The sequence below is a fragment of the Mus caroli genome, unplaced genomic scaffold (assembly GCF_978045245.1).
Source record: "Mus caroli unplaced genomic scaffold, Mus_caroli_1 scaffold_1, whole genome shotgun sequence".
Classification (NCBI taxonomy): Eukaryota; Metazoa; Chordata; class Mammalia; order Rodentia; family Muridae; genus Mus; species Mus caroli.
In genome coordinates, this window is record NW_028227256.1 from 93,461,015 (window position 1) to 93,483,748 (window position 22,734).

At 39.3% G+C, this 22,734-nt stretch overlaps 1 protein-coding gene and 1 long non-coding RNA gene across 3 annotated transcripts in view; one reads left to right on the plus strand and one right to left on the minus strand.

Moving 5' to 3' along the window:
- Positions 1-4,342, minus strand: part of Slco4c1 (solute carrier organic anion transporter family member 4C1) — a 55,286-nt gene extending 50,944 nt beyond the window's left edge. For both annotated transcript variants that reach the window (XM_021161978.3, XM_029482024.2), the window contains exon 1: positions 3,960-4,342. In XM_021161978.3, coding sequence (XP_021017637.1) covers positions 3,960-4,302 — 343 coding nt within the window. In that variant the 5' untranslated portion in view covers positions 4,303-4,342. The remainder of the gene's footprint in view (positions 1-3,959) is intronic.
- Positions 4,343-4,439: 97 nt separating this feature from the next.
- Positions 4,440-14,817, plus strand: LOC147006087 (uncharacterized). The gene is made up of 2 exons (XR_015047539.1): positions 4,440-4,577; positions 11,463-14,817. It is a non-coding gene; the product is annotated as an uncharacterized LOC147006087 (long non-coding RNA).
- The last annotated feature ends 7,917 nt before the right edge of the window (positions 14,818-22,734 follow it).

Sequence of the window (22,734 nt, forward strand, 5' to 3'; positions counted from 1 at the left end):
TTTCTTTATTTACATTTCAAATATTATCCCCTTTCCCGGTCCCCCCTGAAACCCCCTCCCCCTGCTTCTGTGAGGGTGTTCACCTGCCCATCCACTCCCCCCACCTCCGCACTTGCCCTGGCATTTCCCTACCCTGGGGTATCAAGCTTTTACAGTACCAAGGGCCTCTCTTCCCATTGATGCTATTCAAGGCCATCCTCTGCTACATATGCAGGTGGAACCATGGGTCCCTCCATGTGTACTCTTTGGTGGGTGTTTTAATCCCTGGGAGCTCTGGGGGCTCTGTTTGGTTGATGTTATTGTTCTTCCTATGGGGTTGCAAACCCCTTCAGCCTCCTTCAGTTCTTTCTCTGGCTCCTCCACTGGGGACCTTGTGCTCAGTCCAATGGATGGCTGTGAGCATCTACCTCTGTATTTGTCAGGCTTAGCTTCAGATGTCTCTGGAGTATCAAAGTTAGGCAGTCCAAACATGCTTCCTCCAAAGCCATTTTGCCTTTCACATTATAAAATGTCACGTCTTCAGGTATTTAACAAAAGCAATGCCTACTGCATTACTGTGTACTAACTTAAAGCTATTTGCCTAATTTCACTTTTCTCTAATTTACCAACAAAAGCCAGACTGGTAAAGTCCCATGAAACCAGTGTGCTAGAGAGATCTTAAGTTCATTCAGGACACTCCTCTCCACAAAACTCTCTGGAAAGAGTACAGCAAATACTAGAATCACACAAACGGGCATGACTGCCAGGTTCAATTACCTCCATAGTCCCAGCCATGTTTATCCGTAACTTCAACTCACCCTGAATTAAGTTCAAGAAGAGGAAGTTGAGCCCTCAAGCCTTTTCTTCTAACACTTTCACAAATACTAAAGCCTCCTTCACCCACTTTGAGATATGGTTCTTTGAAGTCCCTTGACTTACCTAGAATCAACAATCTTACTGCCTTGGATACTCAGGTGCTGGGAATATAGGTTGGTTCACCAGGGCCATTTTAGATGGATCATTTCAAAGAGCCAGGATTAAAATAAACAAAAACTTGGGCATCGTTTTGACCACCAACGTTCTAAATCATATTTAAAGTAAAATATGGAAGAAAAGGCTATGTACAGTCCACCTGCCTCTATTAAGAGAAATGAAGGGCCGGGCGTGGTGGCGCACGCCTTTAATCCCAGCACTCGGGAGGCAGAGGCAGGCGGATTTCTGAGTTCGAGGCCAGCCTGGTCTACAAAGTGAGTTCCAGGACAGCCAGGGCTACACAGAGAAACCCTGTCTCGAAAAAACCAAAAAAAAAAAAAAAAAAAAAAAAAAAAAAAAAAAAAAAAAAAAAAAAAAAGAGAAATGAAGGACTAGGGGGTAAAGAAGGCTGAGTGAGTGTCCAGTGGTGACTGATATCAAGATGTCCTGTCCAGATATAAGTTAAATCCACAGGAGCAGAAATGTGAAAATAAGTGAAAACCCAAAAGCAATGCAAAGTTTTCGCTGATTATGCTTATGAGCTACTATGTATTATGTTCATCATTCATTGAGGTGAATATAAACATTTCATAATATCTACAGTCTGTACTGTTGCTTTATCAAGATTGTGACTGAGCCGGGCGTGGTGGCACCCACCTTTAATCCCAGCACTTGGGAGGCAGAGGCAGGCGAATTTCTGAGTTTGAGGCCAGCCTGGTCTACAGAGTAAGTTCCAGGACAGCCAGGGCTACACAGAGAAACCTGTCTCAAAAAAAAAAAAAAAAAAAAAAAAAAAACCAAAACAAAACAAAACAAAAAAAAGACTGTGACTGAAAATATACTTCAACAAAATTGATATCATACCTTTCAAGGTCCTAAAATTGTGTTTGTCTGTGGCTCCTTTTAAAGACTATAAACCAATGAGCAATTTGAAGATTGTAAAATGAAATGTGCAAAGCACCTAAAAACGACTTTCATAAAGACATAGTTACGTGATAACATGAAACAAATGCCAAATGTCAACCTTCCAATATACCTACTACAACTCTAATTAAAAATTAGTCACACTAGGCCTGATGATGCATGCCTTTAATCCCAGGACATGGGAGACAGAGGCAGGCAGATCTCTGTGAGTTAGAGGCCAGTCTGGCCTACAAAATGAGTTCCAGGATATCCAGACTACACACACACACACACAAAAAAAAACCTTTCACAAATAAATAAATAAATAAAGTGAAAATAAAATAAAAATAAATAATAGTCACAGATATCACTACTTTTACAGTAAACCTTCATTTTGCAAATATCTATAAGAAGATACACAATAAACATTCAACTACTGAAACCTCAAGTTGGGCATAAACTAATATATTGGGGTATTTTCTTCTCAGGTTATTTTTCTTAAACTAGAGTAAATGATGCTTTAAACTGAAGTAGACACAATTTTTCCTCTGAGAGTACCAATTCTTTTCAATAATAGCTTAAAACAATAGTTTATATTGAATATAAAATCTCTTGGAGTAACAGACATTGCAGAAGAAAATCTAAGGTAAAACACAAGATAAATTTAATTTTTTACTTCTATACAGCTCTAGCAACTGTCCTCGACTATCACTACTTTGGGATTAACTACAACCAAGACGTAACTAGAATGAAACCATGCTGGGACAAGGAAAGGAATCCAACTACAGCAAAAACCTTCAGGAAAAGGAGCTGAACTTTGTGGTTGTCTTAGGGTCAACAAATATTTACCTAGCACCCAGAGGGTGAAGAAGAAGAAGAAGAAGAAGAAGAAGAAGAAGAAGAAGAAGAAGAAGAAGAAGAAGAAGAAGAAGAAGAGGAGGAGGAGGAGGAGGAGGAGGAAGAGGAGGAGGAGGAGGAACTGGGTGTCTTGAAGTAGGGGAAACAGAAATAAAATAAGAACAGGAGATGAGAGACTTCAATTTAGTTTTCTATTAATTTAGCAGAGAAACATTTCCAGTGATCCTCCACTATCTCTTGGGTTTCATTCCTTTCAACCTATCCTTGACTATTACAAAAAGTTTGTGATTATACCAAAAATGTCTGCATACCAAATTCAACTTAAGTTTCATCAGGTCCTTCAAGCTGTTCCACTTTTAGCCCATCCCTCCTCAGATAGTTAGTCTTCTTAGAAGAACTTCCCCTTCATTCTATCCCTTGAGTTGAAAGCAAACCCAGCAACTTCAACTTCTTCCTTTCTGCTTCCCTTTCAAAAAACACCACCCTCACTCCCTCCACCACACTCAAGGAACCTCCGTTTAGATTGCAAACTCCAGGGGGGATAAATCTTGGCTTAATCTGTTAGTCCCAAGGGAGTTTAAAAGGGCTCCTAGAACAAACAGACACTCGATAACTCCTGAGACTGAAGAGCTGATTAAGGTTCACCCTGCACAGCTGGAAGCCTTCTCTCATTTACTCACAGGACTGCGCTTGTCCCCACATTCTCAAATATCGAGAAAATAAGATTACCTACATCTAATCTACGCTACATAATGTAAGTACCTCTATCCTCGTTCCTCCTTTTGGAAAATCAGTCCACTCCTATTTGCAAAGCCTTTAATCCTCCCTCTGTAAAAACAAACAAATAAACAAATCCCTTCCCTAGATCTCAGTTAGATAGTAGGGTTTTACAACACAGACTACGACCTATCATTTTCCCAAAGGAGGATTCTCAGAACCTTCCCTAGAGGAATCCACTCTGCTAAAATGAGGCAGAACACAAAATTAGTAAAAATGCTAAAGGGGAGGTGGGGGGGGTGTGTGCTAAAATATGGACCGCTCAGAATGTGGCGAACACCCGCAGGCAAGAGCGTCTTCAAGTTCCAAACCCAGGCATGGGGAAGTGGGGGTGGGGGTTACCTAGAGCAGAGTCAAAGACAGGGACAGTTGGTGGGTTCCCCTGCACCTGCCTCTTCCTCTCCCCAAGCTTGACCCCACCCAACCATCAGCTCAACCAAAGACCCCCAGAAGCTGGCGCTGGACTTTACCTTGCGTTAGGGCTAAGAGACAGTAGTGAAGCAAAAAGCCTTGGGGGGTGTTGCAGCGCTGTAGACACTGGGGGTGAAAGCCCCTCCACCCGCAAGGTCCCTCCTCAAGCTCGCTTAGCTGTGACCCCGGCGGCTCATCAGAAGCTGGGGGATTCGAAGAAGTCGGGGATGGCTCAGTTGACTTCTGAGGCTCCTCAGATTCCCGAGCCTGCGAACCCCCATTCTGATTCCTGGAGGCCACAGCAGAGACCTCCACCTGGGAGGGCGAAGCAGACGCACGGCGTGGGGTGCCTGGGCTGGAAGGGACGAAAGCCGGGTTCTCGATTCCTTTGGAGCCCTGCATGGTCAAGAAAGGTTCTCTAGACTCCTGTGTGATCGGCAAAGGCTGGTTTCTTTTCTGGCTCCGCCCCTGGGCAGGTGACAGCGCCCTAAGGCCGGACTAGTCTCCGCCTCCCGGCCCTCCCCATCTGGCACTTCACAGTCACCGCAGCTACCCGGACACTCCGGGACCTCCCGGACCTAGCCACCTCGAGGTGTCTACACTGCTCTGCTCTACACCGGTCGCCCCAAGCGACAACCACAATACTCTGTGTGGGAGTGAGACCCGGCCTCCGCCAGGTGAGAGAACAGGGCGACACTATCTCGGATGTGAGGGCGGCACTTTCAGGGATCTCTGCACCGCGGTTTTTTGTTTTTTGTTTTTTTTCTCCAAGCCCAGGGACCAGGAAGTGGCTGAGACTGTGGGAGTCAGTGGACCAGCGTTCCCCCTGGGTAGGTGTATGAAAACTGCAAACAAGGTTGCATCAGGAGACCTTTCAGGAAGACCAGCCTTTGCTTTTTCCTCTGCTGCTAATTTGAAGCAAGAGTCCTTTGCTCCCAGAATCAGGCTGCACTCAGGCAAACTGCTTTGAATTCCATGAAAACCATAATAGTACTTTCACCTGCCAACCTTCCTAGAAACAAATCTTTCCTCATCACCTACATTCACAAGACGACATAGCCTTCCTTTTGGTTTTAGTTTCTCCAAACTGAAGGGATGACAAAACTTTGAAAACACATCCACGTCATTCTCTGGCAACGAATAGCAGACCTATGGTGAAATTGATGATCATTATATAAAAAATGTGCAATATGAAACAAAAAAGAAAACTGATCGAAAACATTGATACAATTTTATGACTGACACTAATTCCAATCTCTTTATTTACTATGTCACTGATCATCAGGAAGTATTTATTTCCTGTATGCTAAACACTGTTGGGAGTCTGGAAGAGTATACTCACCAGGAGAAGCTGGCAAATACCTCAAACATTGTGCTGCTCACAGCCCAATAGGAAGCAATCCCTAAGAATGCATACACAGAGTACTCTATAAGACTACGATAAATTCTCTCTTATAAAATCTTTTTTTTCGGGGGGCATTGTAAATTTTGTACTTAGTGGGTTGAGTGATTGCGATGTAAGCTAGATATGTGACTTTGAGGAGTCAAAAACTAGTCTGGATTGCCACTGGACCTGGAAGAGCAGAGAGAGGTAAGGGCTGCTGTGTTCACTGTTATCGGCTTTTAAATAGTGTAATTGCTGTAACATTCGATTCACACATTGAAGAATCTGTGCCCCAAGGAGAACCAAAATCCCTCCCAAGGCAGCACACTAACAATTCTTGTAGGGAACTGGAACTTAGTTTTCTCACTATCTCATTATCTCTTTTAATTACCTCAGCCTACATGTAATGGTTAGATTATTACATAGCCATTCTCAAAGATCAAAACAAACACTTAGCCCAGTGTGTTGGTACATGTACTTGAGATACAGAGGCAGGCAGATCTCTGTTGTGTTCAATGGCATCATGGTCTACAATGGTGAGTTCTAGGACAGCTAGAACTACGTAGAGAGAGCCTGTCTCACAAACAAAAACTTCATGCTTCTCTGATATGAGGTTTTGAACATAAGAAGTTCTGAATATGTCAGATTCTGGGGGAATTAGCTATGATACATAATCCTCCTAGCCCTCTTCCAAAAGAATTGGATTAAAAATAGACATCAGTATAAATAGATATCATCATATTTTCTGTGAAGTAGGAAGTATCCCAGAAAAGCTGGATTTGATGAAATGTGGTTACCCTTGTTGTAAATTTAAATAAATGAGTATAGTAGCAGCAGGACACATGTAATCTACGAATGGAATGTAAATCTAAGGAATTTTCATTCTCACAGTGTTAGTAGTGGACTTTTGTCCAAAGATTAGCCAAAGTGATGTATTACTAGCATCATTTTCCTTTTCCCTTATATTCTTTTTGTTGCAATGACAGATGGAAAGAGGCTGGCATGTTCAACAGAGATGAAATATGCTTTCTGTTCAGTTGCCAGGTCATGATGTCTTCCTCACAGTAAAAGAACAGTATCTAAGACATTATATGAGTGTTTTGCCTGTGTGTATATATGTATGCATGTGTGTATGTATGTGTGTATGCATGTATGTGTGTGTGTATGTCCATGTCTGTGTGTCTAGCACTGGGTATTCAACTCAAGACTGAATTTTAGTCTAGCAGCTACCAATGAGCTGAATTCACAGACTTAAAGTCTTTATTTTTGTACAGGATCTCTCTACATTTTCCAAGTTGGCCTTGAACTTGGAATCATTCAGCTTTGGCCTTCAGTGTTTCTGGGATTATAGACATGTGCTACTTGCTTGGCTCTGTGGAATCTTACCCTAACTAAATACAAGGGAAGAAATGGCCTGAGGGCTCATAGTATCCTTCATTTCTCTCCTCCACTTACGTGTTTCATACAATGTATGATTGAGAACAGTGAGGAAAAGATAAGTGCTTATCAGTACTATTTCAATACTATAATTGCACATAGATATATTTCTACTAGAAAGAAATGCCAACTGTGACTTTTAAAATGTTTTCTTGTTTTCAGGGCTTACCATTTGGTAGGGAATAAACACTTGGTGTGCTCTCTCTGTAGAAGACTATTTCCCCTACTGTCAGCATTCCTTAGTTGCCAGTAGTTCTTTGTGTAGATTCCAGGCCTTGTGGGTGTTCCCCCATCCACTTTTGCATGTCTATTGTCCGTATTCAGCTCCTGTGTAGACAGTATTGTCTTTGAGACTTTATAGGTCTAGCTTCAGGCATTACTAGGAGACAGTCTCACAATGAACTTCCCAATCCTCTGGTTCATAAGATCACCCCAACTCCTCTTCTTTTGCATTCCCTGAGCCTGAGGTGCAGAAGTTGTTGTGTAGATTTAATACTGTAATTTCACCAGAGATATATTTATATTAAAAATATATAACTATAATTTTTTAAATGTTTTCTTGTTGAAGGGTCTCTGTGTGTAAACAATTAAAGAAAAAGTGGCCTTGAATTTGAAATACAGTAAGAAGGATTGCTTGGGAGGGTTAGAAGGGAGAAAAGGAAATGGGGGAAATGATGTAATTATATTTTAATCTCAAAAATAAATAAGTTTTTTAATTTTGAAAACTTCAAGTATATAGCAAATGAAATATGACACTATCTACTCCTCATTCCCCTTCTATCATAGCTATAATACCCCTCTCCCAGGTCTGTCTTTTGGGTTTTTTTTTTTTTCTGTAACTTATTAAGTCTGTTAATGCAACCCACTGGATCAGAGGACACCTCCCTGTGACTGCATCCTCACAAAGGCATGGTTTCTCACTCTCAGTTATAGTCAACCACTGATTGCTACTCAGAAATGACCTGGGATCTTGGCTGGCTTGATCCTGTGGAGCTCTCATGGGTCAGCTGACAGGAGTTCATGCACATGATCAATATGGCCTGCTCATAAGATGGCGTTCACAGCACTCCTTCCCATTCTTTCTGCCTATAGGTCCATGGTATTTCCTGATTCATGATGCAGAGTTGTGGGGAGGGATTAATACAGGTGTCCCATTTAGAACTAAGCATCTAGTCTCTTGTTCTCTAGTCTGACCAATTATTGCACCTCTCTACTGACTGCTGTCCACTGCAAAAATCTATGACCCAAGTTTGAGAGAAGATCAGAACTGTGGATATAAACATTAATATTTAAAGGGAAATTTGACATCATGTCTGTTTAGTAGTGCAACTGGCTTTGACAATAGCAGACTCTACCCCAGTGACTATGAACTTCTAGTTATGGGTTTTTTTTTTTTGGAATTGGATTTGATTAAGGTGTATCCTTAATCTCTACCATTCACAGAAATTCAGAGTTTTGAAAAATTACTCCATTGATGAAAGAAGGAGGAGAGGGATGATATAGCTGAACTTATCACTTGAATTTGACTGAAAAACTTTACAAATTCTATACAAAAGGAAATAAAATGTTAACATTAAGCAGTATCATAAAGCCTTCAGAGAGTTTTTCTGTTAGCTTTTAATAAATCTATGAAATATTTTTATTCAATGTAGATATCTCAGTTCCCATTTTTCTATATCTCTATGTCAAATTTATATATTTTACATATGTAAATCCCTACTATATATATTTATATCAAACAAATATAGTCAATGATATAGATGAGTTGGGCATGTTCAGAGACTGAGTTTGGAAAGGAGGTTGTTCTTTGAATAGCAATTTGAAAGAAAGCTCTTCAGAGTCGGCTTAGTGTCAGAGGAATTGAGACAAATAGACATACAGAGAGAGACAAGACACAGAGAAGAGATAGATGATAGATAACTGATGATGTAAACAGGTAGATATTTAGGTTGATGATAGATAGATAGATAGATAGATAGATAGATAGATAGATAGATAGATAGATAGGAGAGAGAATATAGATGTCACACACTTTAAAAACAAGTTTAAAATGTTGCCTTGTTGTGTTGTAGAAATACAAAGAAGAAATGTTCAGGGATGCATCATAGTAAGGATAGGAGGTCAAAACAAACAAACAAAACAAAACAAAACAAAAAAACCCATGGAGTTTTAACGTTCAAGTGTTAACAAAACTATCATGTAGAAATATCTTATCTGATAGGGATTGCATGACTTGTTTTTCAGAGTCCCAGTCCAAAACTCTACAGCTTGGTGATAAGGTTAAGTGATTGATGGTTCAATATCTTTCTGTAATATACAAGTCGAGTTACTGTTTCTCTTCTCTTAGCCAGCACCTCGTGGGTGAGGGCCTGAGAAAGACAACAGAGGTGACATAGGTTGGACTTTGTCTTCAAGAACTAAGATTCTTCAGGAATAGGCAGAATGTAACAAGGGCTTTCTGCTTTGGATGGAAAAATATGTGTGTGAAAGAATACACTGAGATTCTTCTATGAGTCTTGGAATTAGCACAAGTATATTATAAATAGAAAATAATTATGGCATTAATATAAAGGAATATTTCACCAATACCACAATGTTTTGGAATATATTTTCTGAATATTGAAAGAGAAATATATTTGTTACAATTTTTGTATCTTTTGCAGTAGACATAGAAACATCTTTTTTTTTTTTCCAGGAAACAATCAAGATCACAATACCCTTTTAGACACTTTTGAAGAGAAAATATTGAACACAAACAGTCCTATAAAGCTTGTGTTTTCTTATTACTTGATTCTCATAGAAGTATCATTTGTTTTAAATACATATATTCTTTTTTATTATTATTTATTATATGTAAGTACACTGTATCTGTCTTCAGACACACCAGAAGAGGGCATCAGATCTCATTACAGATGGTTGTGAGCTAACATGTGGTTTCTGGGATTTGAACTCAGGACCTTTGGAAGAGCAGTCAGTGCTCTTAACTGCTGAGCCATCTCTCCAGCCCCATATTTTCATAAACACAAAACATAAATATGTTCAAACTCAGTTAAACAAGATATTCAGTGACTCTGAAGAGCATGCTCAGAGGACTGACAGCAGTTTAAGTTTTTATGGGGACAAAGGTATGCATAGTTAGACAATCTGTGACTCCACCCATTGCCTTTGTCTGGGCTCCAGGATCTCAGTCTTTGTGGTCTGATAAGTAGGCAGGACTATGCACATTCTCTTCACTGGAGTCTCTAGCCCCTCCTCTGGCTGGTATTAAGCTTTAGACTCCCACCCCCACTCCACCCTATCCCACCCCACCCCATACCACTCCCCCATCACACCTGCCCCACCCAACAACCCCCCACTCCCCTGCAGCAAGAGATGGACCCGGAAATCCCTCTTCATCAAAGATAATGGTTTCAACCACCTGATAGCTAAAGGGAAGCATAACCTTCATTCCTGTATAATTGCACTGTCTCTGAAAAAACAAACAAACAACAACAAAAAGTAAAAGCAAACAAACAGTGAACTTTATGTTTAAAAAAAACCCACATCCTTAATAAAACATTTTTTTCAAATTTTCTAAAGGTAGTTAGTAAACAGGCAAGCATAAAGTCCTGCATTTCAGAAGCTTTTAAACTGGTAGGTACTATAGCTAAAATTACTTAGCTGTCATTTTTTGACTTTGTATTCTTGGTCATGTCATTCTGTTTCCTTTGGTTTTCTCTTTTGTAAAATGAAACCAGTAATGGCTATACCATAAACTGATGGTTTTATAGTTAAATCAGTTAATTGCGTTAGTAGCGTATGAGACACTTAAGGGGGCTCCCTCCACATAGTCATATGTTCATAACATACAGATTAAATGTCTTCTACTTGAAAATATTTTGCTAATTGCTCACTATAAAATGTAGAACAAACAGGTAAGTTGTTGATCTTCAGGAGCTTGATATACAAAAGTATAACAATCATAAAAGCAAAAGCAATTGAAGATAATATGTATGGGTGGAAATCATGTGCAAACAGTATGTGCAGAAGACAATTTCAAGGATAATCAACTTAGATAAGCTTGGTGATTTCTCGAGTAGGGATGGTCAAAGACAGGCTCTTGGTAGAATATTATCTAAGTAGAAATGTAAAGGGGGAACCTCTAGAGCCCCATATGCACAATTGTAAAGGAATTTGTAAGCTAAGCTGAACTGAGACTTATACAGAGAATAAACTTCAATTCAGTATTTGTATAAGACACAATAATGTCTGCTTTGTAGCACTGAGTCTAGGAAACCAAAGGTAGGACCTTTTAAGGAGTGACAATAAGTTTAGTTACAAAAATAAAAGTAAAAGGGAGTAATAGCTGAAACAAGTATTTGTAAACTGCTTTGAGTTATCAATCTGTAATGGTTTGGAATCCAGGGTACTAGCAACACATGCTGTGTCTATCCTAGTATTTTATAGTCCCTGTATGTTAGATTAATTTTTCCAAAATAATTAATCTAATTTCTTGCTATCTCTAATTTTATTCAAACAAGAGATGTAAGGGTCCATGATAAGCCGAAGAATGATACCCTGGATTCAAATAGTATGTAAAAGCAAAGAGGGTGTTTTATTCTGAAGTCCAGCATGTTTGGGTCTACCATCTACCAGGATGGAGGCACCCAAGTGAGCTTGAAGGTCCAATCTAAAGCACATTAGGGGAATTCTGGGGAATAGGTAGGTGACATTTTCCTTAATTTTTTGGCTTTATTTCTAGGAACATTCCAGAACCATTGTTGGGGCAGTCTGGAAAGTGTTGCTGAGGAAGTCTGGAAACTGTGGCTGACCCATTGTCCTTGCTTCCTACCAGCTGGTGGTGCAGCTTCTGATGGCAGGGCAGTTTCTGAGTGGCTGCCTGAGGTCTGGAGTTTTTTCAGTAACTGAATTGCCCAGTTCTTGGAAACAGAGATTTAGCCTAGTCTCCTGAACTGCCAATTTGAAGCCTGTTCTGGATTCAGCCTGTCTCAGAGGAAAATGGAGAAGGACACTTTCTGGAAGTTATATATCACATCTGCAGTCATCCCAAAAGCCAGACTCCATTTACATCTGGTTAAAGAATGATTATAGTGTTTAAAAGATTGCTTCAAATCCATGCCTTCAAGAGGATCACTAATAATGCAGAATTTAAATATTAAAGAGAAGCAGACCAAATTGTATCTGAAATACAGTTATCAATGATGACAGCTTAGAAGTGAAGAGAAACTCTCAGTGATGGAGATTGAGAGTGCACTGCTGTTGTTGGTCTAGGCAGCTTCTCTCTGTCAGAACTGTGTTATAGCAGGGATATTTCTATTTAAGATGCGGTGTCTTCGTGTTCAGAGGTTAGGGTAGATTGACCTTTGAGTAACAGGGTCTTGAAAATGTTTGCCAAAGTTGTTTTAATGAGGAGGAAGAAAACTTTTCTCTCTGCTTTATCACAGGTATGTTGCAGTAGGAACGTGTTGAACGATGTTCCTGTAAACGTTTAAGCTTTTTGTCCTAGGCTTACTTTGTATTGAGGTACCCTGGTGATGCTACTTCAGGGTGCTTCAGATTTTCTTCATTTTAAGTCTGGAAAGCACTTGAAGTCACAGAGTAACATATAAAACCTTGCACACAGCAGACATGGAGATGCAGGCCTTTAATCCCAGCATTGTGGGGGTGTGGGGGACAGGGTACAGGGGTAGGTGGCTGTCTCAGGATTTCTATTCCTGCACAAACATCATGATGAAGAAGCAGGTTGGGGAGGAAAACATTTATTCAGCTTATACTTCCCACATTGCTGTTCATCACCAGAAGTCAGGGCTATAATTCAAGCAGGTCAGGAAGCACAAAGTGATGCACAGGCCATGGAGGGCTGTTGCTTACTGGTTTGCTTCCTCTGCCTTGCTCAGCTTGCTTTTTTATAGAACCTATGACTGTCAGCCCAGGGATGGCACCACCCACAATGGGCCCTCCCCACTTGATCGCTAATTGAGAAAATGCCTTATAGCTGAATCTCATGGAGGCATTTCCTCAACTGAGGCTCCTTTCTCTGTGATAACTCCAGCCTGTGTCAAGTTGACACACAAAACCAGCCAGTACAGCGGCTCTCTGTGTGTTTGAGACCAACATGGTCTACATAGTGAGTTTCAGGCCTCATAGGACTTTATACTTGGACTTTGTCTAGCAAGTAAATAACAACAAACCACAAATTAATGCACAGAAAAAATGTGCACTTATGTGAAATTTTTGAGAAAAATAGTTCTGTACTGATCAATATATTTCTAAGTGTTATATGATCTGTTTGCAACTCTCCCCCCAAAACTATGATATATTATTTGGTCCTAAGTCAGTAGATCTTAATTCTAACTATGGTTATAATATTACTTATAAAGAAGTAAAATGAAATTTTTTTATCACTGAAAATGTCATCCTTACAGAGAGAATGAGAGAACAAAGAGTTTCTCAGGGGTAAAGAGTTTCTCGTATATTGTCCCTCTTTGCTCTTTAATCTTTGATAGTAGTAGTTCTTGCATAGTGTTAAACATGAAGTAGAGATTGTGTAAACAGTACAAAGATGGTGGAGGTGCATGCATTCTGTATCCAAGCACTTGATGGGTGGAGATAGGAGGCTTGGGAGTTCAAGATCATTCATTCTCTGCTACATATCAAGTTTGAGGACCACTTGCATTATACAACATCTTGTTTCAAAAAAATTAGAGAAAGGGAAAGATATGGGATAGGGGAGGGAGAGAGAGCTACAGCAAAAGAGAGAATATGCAAATGGCATTGGCTCATGTACTAAAATTATTAAAGTGCCACAGTCAGTACATATTATTTAGTTATATATAGGAGGTATAAAGAACTAAGAAGATATTATTAGTATTTGTTAAGGTCTTTTTGTTTTTGTTTGTTTTCTAAAATGTTACCTCTCTCTGTGTCATAGTTACGGTTTTACTGCTGTGAACAGACACCATGACCAAGGCAAGTCTTATAAATAACAACCTTTAAGTGGGGCTAACTTACAGGTTCAGAGGCTCAGTCCATCATCCAGGCAGTCATGGTGCAGGAGAAGCTCAGAGGTCTACATCTTCATCTGAAGGCTGCTAGCAGAATAAGGGTTTCCAGGCAGCCCAGGGTCTTAAAGCCAATGCCCACAGTGACACACCTCCAACAGGGCCACACCTCCCAGTAGTGCCACTCCCTGAGCCATATGCAAACCATAACACTCTCTTTCAAAGGAAAATGGCTTCTGCCCTGATCAGTGTTGCTCACACCAGTAGGCAGTCTCACCAAACTAGAAACTCCAAGACAACCTTGACTACTCACTGCCCCTATCTTATGTGATATGATATCTTATGATATGATAACTATCTTATCTTCTAGTTGCTTTTATGATTCAACTTGATTGCACCATAGGATGCTCAGATCACTCTGGACAAGTACCCTTCTGCCGGGTCTCTGTTTCTACACAATGTTAACCTTTCAATAAGTGAAGCTAAATGAAGTAGATGCTTTTTTCCAATATAAGTGCACATTAATCCATCACCAGAAGGCTTGAATGGAATTAAAACCCAGCCTCCTGTGACCAAGGGTATACTCTTGGAGGCTGCCTTCAGATTTCAATGGAACACCAGATTTCTGGGTCTCTATCAGCCACCCAGCAAAAGTTTGGGACTTGTTAGTCTATAGTGAAGGAGGTCATTTCCAAGACCACTTTTGGTTCCCACTTTCGATATACTAACATATCATATTAATTCATCAACAAGTATGTTTTATTCTGATTCCAAAATATATCCAACAGTCATCTGTTTCTACTGCCATTAAATCCTAAAAGTCACAAATCTCCCTCTAAATGACGACAATAGCCTCTGCTACAACTAAATATGGAAGGTTTGACAAAGCTATCAGTGTTAAAAATTTGGTTTCCAGATTGTTGCTAGTGGGATATGATGAAAGACTTGGGAGCCAGTGGACATGACATTTGGTTAGGAGGAGGCTGGTGTTTCTCCTCACGGTGAAGCAAAGACTGATTTTACACTCTTTCCTATGAGCACCTGTCTCAGCACATCTCAGAAACTGTGAAACAAAATAAACATTGTTTATCATAACTTAATCATCTCTCTTATTTTTGTCAAAGTGACAGGTAATTGACTAACACAGCTTTCTTTGGGGTTCCCACACTTCCATTAATGATCCACAATTTATTTTTGAGATAACATTCAAAATTACTCTTTAAAAATAGTTTTTATTGTATTTGTTAAGAAACTGTGTGCATGGGGGGTGGGCTGGGTGGAAAGGTGGCTCAGCAGTTAAGAGCACTGACTGCTCGTCCAGAGATCTTCAGTTCACTTCCAAGCAACCACATGGTGTTGGGATCCAATTCTGCCCTCTGGTGTGTCTGAGGAGAGTAACAGTGTACTCAAATTTATAAAATAAGTAAATCTTATTTAAAAAAAAAAAAGAAAAAAGAAAGAAATCATGTGTGTGTGTGTGTGTGTATGTGTGTGTGCAATATGCCACGGTGTGTAGGTGGAAGTCAAGGACTTAGGGTGTCAATTCTTTCCTTCCATTATGGATTCCAGGATGGAGCTGATGTCACCAGGCTTCTATGAAAAGGACTTTGCCCCCTAGGACATCTTGGTGTACCGAAATCACATCTATTTTAAAATATGAAGAAGTTTAAGTATCAATATAAACGTTATAAATAATAATTTGTTGAATGAAATAATAGCTCTTGATTTATACCCACATAGACAAACAAGGGATAGAAGGAAAGACAAAGGTCTTAGGGAAAATGACATTTAGTAATATGAAAATAATTAAGGCACTGAAATCACAGGGTAAAATGTCGATGAAAAAAATATGTTACATGCTTTCAGACTATTCAGTAACAACATATGTATTCATTACAAGCTAAAAATAACAATAGTGAGTAAACATTGTGGAAATAATTTAGAGATATGGATGATCTAATATTTTGAGAAGAGTTCAATGTAAGGTAGATAGGGTTCTTGTCATACCTACATAATCTAACTCATCATAAGGAATTATTAAATTTATCCAAGATGTGTTTTGTCTGTTCCTTTTTTGCTATTCTAAACAGACTATGTGACAGAAGCAACAGAAAGATTTACTATGCCCCAGGATTTCACCCCTTCAGAGCTAGAAAGACAGGGTAGGACAGTTCCTCAGTGGCAGCAGATGTGTGCTCTGCTATGGCACAGTTCTGGAGATGAATACATATTCTAGAACCAGGCTGAGTGTGACCTCTGAAGATTAATCCTGTGACTTCCTCCCCTACAAAGGCTCCTCTTTCAAATGACTCCAAAGCCTTCAAAATGATGGAACACTGTTCTGCACAATTATTTCTATTTTCTATTTTAAATAACAAAAACCACTTTAACATGTTAAATATATTGCCCAAAGTTATATGATTAAATTAAAAAGCTGAAATTTAAATCCAGGTGATAGAGTCAGAGTCTGGAGTCTTGTTCATTGCATGATAACGTGTTCTCAATGATTGTTGTATGTCTCTAATAGAAATACTTCACACATGGCATTATTAATGGCTACAGTTCTTGATGGGAAGAGTAAGTATAGGGGTGTCACCCAAGAAGGAAAAAGAAAGCACAACATACAAAGTGGAAAGGGCCATACAGAAGGATGCTACATATTATTTGATGCCCTGCAGCAGCACAGCCAGAAGTTCAATCAGATAGATGCAAAAGGTACCAACACTTTGGGGTCCTTATAGCTGTACCATTCATTTCATCTATAGTTAACATCTACTGGGTATGATCTTTCCTGGTAGGAAAATTATATAAGCTGTAAATGGCCAAAAATATATTTATTGAGGCAATGTTACAAACAATCGGGATTGTAAACTCTTCATATCCACACCAGTAGGCTCTAAAGCTCACAAGTTGTAGGCTTGTGGAAAGAAGCAACTTAGGACCGGAGATGCAGAAAAAAAAAATAGTAAAATGTATTTGTCTAGCCCACACAGAGTCCTAGAGCTGACTCCAAACACCATATGAAACCCGACATGACTCCCTCCAGCACTCACTAATTGCAGGACAGTGGTTTTTAATCTGCCTAATGGTGTGACCCTTTACTACAGTTCTCATGTGGTTGTTTGCCCCTAATCACAAAATTATTTTCATTGCTACTTCATAGCTGTAATTTTGCTACTGTTATGAATCATAATATATTTATATTATGATTATATTATAATCATAATATATTTATATTTTCTGATGGTCTTGGATGACCCATGTGAAACGGTTGAGGAGTGATGACCCACAGGTTGTAAACCACTCTTCATTGCCTAGGATAACCACAGTTATATGACATCCTGTCTTGGGAGGGGGTAAGCTAGGAAAAAGAAAGAGGGGGAAATAAAAGAAAGGAGAAAAGGAAATAACTTGGGATGGGGTGGTCATCTTTGGTTTATTTGTGAAACAATTCACATGACAGTGGTAGAGTTCACTGGCCAGGGGCCAGTGTGATATCTCAACAAGGAAGGCATTGTTGGGCAAGTCTGGCTACCTAACTTCAATCCCTGGAACTCACACAAAAGTAGGAGAGAACACACTTCTCAAAGTTGTCCTCTGACTTCACATATACCTCCCCAGGCACTGCACATAAACCATAAATGAAAATTAGAAAAAAAATCTACTGGTCAAAGAGCAACAATTTACTTCTTAGAATCTCTAGGCCCAGATAAAAATCACAACTTTCTGTTCTTTGACAGGTAAATATCAAAAGTCAAAGAAGTGTTTGTTTAAGCTGATGAGAATATCAAAAGTCTTTGAGAAGATTGGCTGGCTGCCAGGGATTTGGACAGTGTTTGCTGTCCTGGGCACTTCCAGGAGGAAGTAGGGTTATCTGTTGGTAAAAGATTGACCCAACCTTTTCATTTATATATTTAAATATTAATCTGCTGCTGGCTAAAAATGGCTGGTCTGTGCAAAAATATGACTCCTAAATGAAATACACAACTTCACTTCAGGCATCAATGAGGGAATACAAGGTGGAATTGAGAATCTGTATGCCAAAAATGTTCAAAGGAGAATGTCAACCAGGAAGTCTCATAAAGGGGCTAGAAGAATTTTGGATTTGCTATAAATATCTATGATAAGCTATAGTTTGGCATCTGGGGATGCCACAGAATAAAAACAACTTTCTCTTTAAACTTTAACCTGTTAGTAAAATTTAGATTACAACAACAATTCCAGCTGTGCTCCATTCCCACTGATGGCATGGAGAATGTTTACTTCAGTGCACAGTCATTCAAAAGCTCAGGTTAAGAGAAAGGCCACCATCCTGCAATTCAGCCATCCAAACTATTATAGACACCAGAGTAAGGAAATAAAATCGAAAGAATGCCATACCTTTACAGTGATCAGAGTTAGGAACTTTAAAAGAACCACAAAATGAGGGCAGGGAAGAATAGATTATACAGCAGTGGATGAGTACTATGCTTGTGGTAATTCTACTGTTACATTTGGGGGATAGTTAATATTGTACTTTAGTGTGTGTGTGTGTGTGTGTGTGTGTGTGTGTGTGTGTGTGTGTGCCTGTGTGTGCCTTTGTGTGCCTTTGTGTGCCTGTGTGTGCAAGTTGTGGAATACAGAGGACAATTGGTGGACTTGATTCTCTCTTTCTATGCGAGTCTCATGGATTGAACTCAGGTCCTGAGACTTGACAGCAAGCACCTTTACCTGCACAGCCACCTTTCTGTCCCAAGTTGCTTTTAGAGATGTGTATATTTAGTTTGTTTTCTTTTCTTTTAAAGACAAGTCTCCTGAGCCTTTGTTAACCTGATTCTCACTATGTAGATAAGGCTGAGCCTACAGATGTCAGCCTGCTTCGGTCTGTTAAGTGCAGGAATTAAATATATGCAATAGTGACCTTCAAGTTCTTGGGGGTTAATATATTTGTATTTGTTTCTTATAGGTTATTCTCAATGCGTGACCACAGAATAATTGCTAATATACAGATAAATAGATAGATAGATAGATAGATAGATAGATAGAAAGATAGATAAGATATCTACATATATAACTATATGTTCATATAGTTCTGCAGATCTAACAAGGTCTAAAATCCAAGATGGGACTCCAAAGACTGCTGTCAGTATGCTGGTAACCTTGACTGTGGCTCCCTCTCTGTTCAGCACTGGAGTGCCTAATAGTCTTTCTCTTATTACATTATCCAGCCTTTGTCTCTTCTGCTTCCCTCTGTTACACATAATTTTGCGGCTGTATCCAAAATGGATAACCCAAGATATTCTTGCCATGTTAAGGATCAAGTAATTAGATTCCTAATTCTATCTGTCATCTTAATTCTCCTTTCAAATAATATAACATGATCTCAGCAATATATTACCAGAGGCATTCTTAGTGTCAGTTTTTAGAATAGAACATACTGGGTTTTATTATGGTTTCCTGTAATTGTTTTCGTTGGGAAAAAAATTGCCTTTCTACTACTATTGCTTTTAGAAGAAAAAAAAAACTACTAGGGAAAATGGTTATAGAAAATAGAGTAGTGTTGGTATTGTTGAATCAAACAAGGCTATAGGGTTAATGAAAATTGGCAGAAAAAAAATAAATACTATGAAGTATTCAACATAATAAAAGGGTTTTTTTGAGTTTTACATATAATCATGTGGAAAGCAGGACTTATATGTACTTGGAAAAAAGAAAAGACAAAGAATAAAATACCCTACCCCCTCAGGATCATAATATGTTTTAGACATGAAGACAAAACTAGCTACACTTGGGAGAACTAAAGAAGTATGTCATAAGTAAGAGCTGTGTGCTGAAGCAGGACTGAGGGAAGAAAGAAACTGTGGTGAGGCAATTGTGTCAAAAAACCTGAATAAAAACAATCATAGGGTGTTTTTATTAAAAGGAGTCATTCTTTCAATAAACTTTTCATTAAAAGGTTGATTTTATGGGTCTAATATACTCTTTATACACAGAAAAGGTAAGCTCCAATATGACAAAATATTATGTCAATAATAATATTAATGTTAGTAAGATGACAATTATTTTTATTTTGTTTTTTATTAGGTATTTATTTCATTTACATTTCCAATGCTATCCCAAAAGCCCCCCACCCACTCCCCAATCCACCCACTCCCACTTCTTGGCCCTGGCACTCCCCTGTACTGAGGCAGATAAAGTTTGCACGACCAATGGGCCTCTCTTTCCACTGATGGCCAAATAAGCAATCAGTGGATACATATGCAGCTAGAGACATGAGCTCTGGGGGGTACTGGGTAGTTCCCATATTGTTGTTCTGTGGTTGTTGCAGATCCCTTTAGCTCCTTGGTTACTTTCTCTAGCTCCTCCATTGGGAGTCCTGTGATCCTTCCAATAGCTGACTGTGAGCATCCACCTCTGTGTTTGCTAGGCCCCTGCATAGCCTCACAAGAGACAGCAATATCTGGGTCCTTTCAGCAAAACCTTGCTAGTGTATGCAATGGTGTCAGCTTTTGGAGGCTGCTTATGGGATGGATCCCTGGATATGGCAGTCTCTAGATGTTCCATCCTTTTGTCTCAGCTCCAAACTTTGTCTCTATAACTCCTTCCATGGGTGTTTTGTTCCCAATTCTAAGAAGGGGCAAAGTGTCCACACTTTGGTCTTCATTCTTCTTGAGTTTCATGTGTTTAGCAAATTGTATCTTGTATCTTGGGTATTCTAAGTTTCTGGGCTAATATCCACTTATCAGTGAGTACATATTGTGTGAGTTCTTTTGTGATTGGGTTACCTCACTCAGGATGATGCCCTCCAGGTCCATCCATTTGCCTAGGAATTTCATAAATTCATTCTTTTTAATAGGTGAGTAGTACTCCATTGTATAAATGTGCTACATTTTATGTATCCATTCCTCTGTTGAGGGTCATCTGGGTTCTTTCCAGCTTCTGGCTATTATAAATAAGGCTGCTATGAACATAGTGGAGCATGAGTCTTTCTTACCGGTTGGAACATCTTCTGGATATATGCCCAGGAGAGGTATTGTGGGTTCCTCCAGTAGTGCGATATCCAATTTTCTGAGGAACTGCCAGACAGATTCCAGAGTGGTTGTACAAGCTTGCAATCCCACCAATTATGGAGGAGTGTCCCTCTCTCTCCACATCCTCGTCAGCATCTGCTGTCACCTGAATTTTTGATCTTAGCCATTCTGACTGGTGTGAGATGGAATCTCAGGGTTGTTTTGATTTGCATTTCCCTGATGATTAAGGATGTTGAACAGTTTTTCACATACTTCGCAGCCATTCGGTATTTCTCAGGTGAGAATTCTTTGTTTAGCTCTGAGCCCCATTTTTTAATGGGGTTATTTGATTTTCTGGATTCCACCTTCTTGAGTTCTTTATATATATTGGATTTTGTCCCTGTCTGATTTAGGATAGGAAAAGATCCTTTCCCAATCTGTTGGTGGCCTTTTTGTCTTATTGATGGTGTCTTTTGCCTTACAGTACCTTTGCAGTTTCATGAGGTCCCATTTGTGAATTCTCAATCTTACAGCACAAGCAATTGCTATTCTATTCAGGAATTTTTCCCCTGTGCCCATATGTTTGAGGCTTTTCCCCACTTTCTCCTCCAAAAGTTTCAGTGTCTCTGGTTTTATGTGGAGTTCCTTGATCCATTTAGACTTGAGCTTTCTACAAGGAGATAGGAATGGATCAATTCACATTCTTCTACATGATAACCACCAGCTGTGCCAGCACCATTGTGTGTATTTTTTTCCACTGGATGGTTTTAGCTACCTTGTCCAAGATTAAGTGACCATAGGTGTGTGGGTTCATTTCTGGGTCTTCAATTCTGTTCCATTGGTCTACTTTTCTGTCACTATACAAATACCATGCAGTTTTTATCACAATTGCTCTGCAGTACAGCTTTAGGTCAGGCATGGTGATTCCACCAGAGGTTCTTTTCTCCTTGAGAAGTTTTTGCTATCCTAGGTTTTTTGTTATTCTAGATTGCCATTTCTAATTCGTTGAAGAATTGAGTTGGAATTTTGATGGGGATTGCATTGAATCTGTAGATTGCTTTTGGCAAGATTGCCATTTTTACTATATTGTTCCTGCCAATCCCTGAGCCTGGGAGATCTTTCCATCTTCTGAGATCTTAATTTCTTTTTTCAGAGACTTGAAGTTCTTATCATACAGATCTTTCACTTCCTTAGTTAGAGTCACACCAAGGTATTTTATATTATTTGTGACTCTTGAGAAGGGTATTGTTTCCCTAATTTCTTTCTCAGTCTATTTATCCTTTGTGTAGAGAAAGGCCATTGAATTGATTGAGTTAATTTTACACCCAGCTACTTCACTGAAGCTGTTTATCAGGCTTAGGAGTTCTCTGGTGGAATTTTTAGGGTCACTTATATATACTATCATATCATCTGCAAAAAGTGATAATTTGACTTCTTCCTTTCCAATTTGTATCCCCTTGATCTCCTTTTGTTGTCGAATTGCTCTGGCTAGGACTTGAAGTACAATGTTGAATAGGTAGGGAGAAAGTGGGCAGACTTGTCTAGTCCCTGATTTTAGTGGGATGGCTTCCAGCTTCTCACCATTTACTTTGATGTTGGCTACTGGTTTGCTATAGATTGCTTTTATCATGTTTAGCTATGGACCTTGAATTCCTGATCTTGCCAAGACTTTTATCATGAATGGGTGTTGGATTTTGTTGAATGCTTCCTCTGCATCTAACGAGATGATCATGTGGGTTTTGTCTTTGAGTTTGTTTATATACTGGATTACATTGATGGATTTCCATATATTGAACCATCCCGGCATACCTGGGATGAAACCTACTTGGTCAGGATGGATGATTTTTTTTGATGTGTTCTTGGATTCGGTTATAGAGAACTTTATTGAGGATTTTTGCATCGATATTCATAAGAGAAATTGGTCTGAAGTTCTCTATCTTTGTTGGGTCATTTTGTGGTTTAGATATCAGAGTAATTGTGGCTTTATAGAATGAGTTGGATAGAGTACCTTCTGCTTCTATTT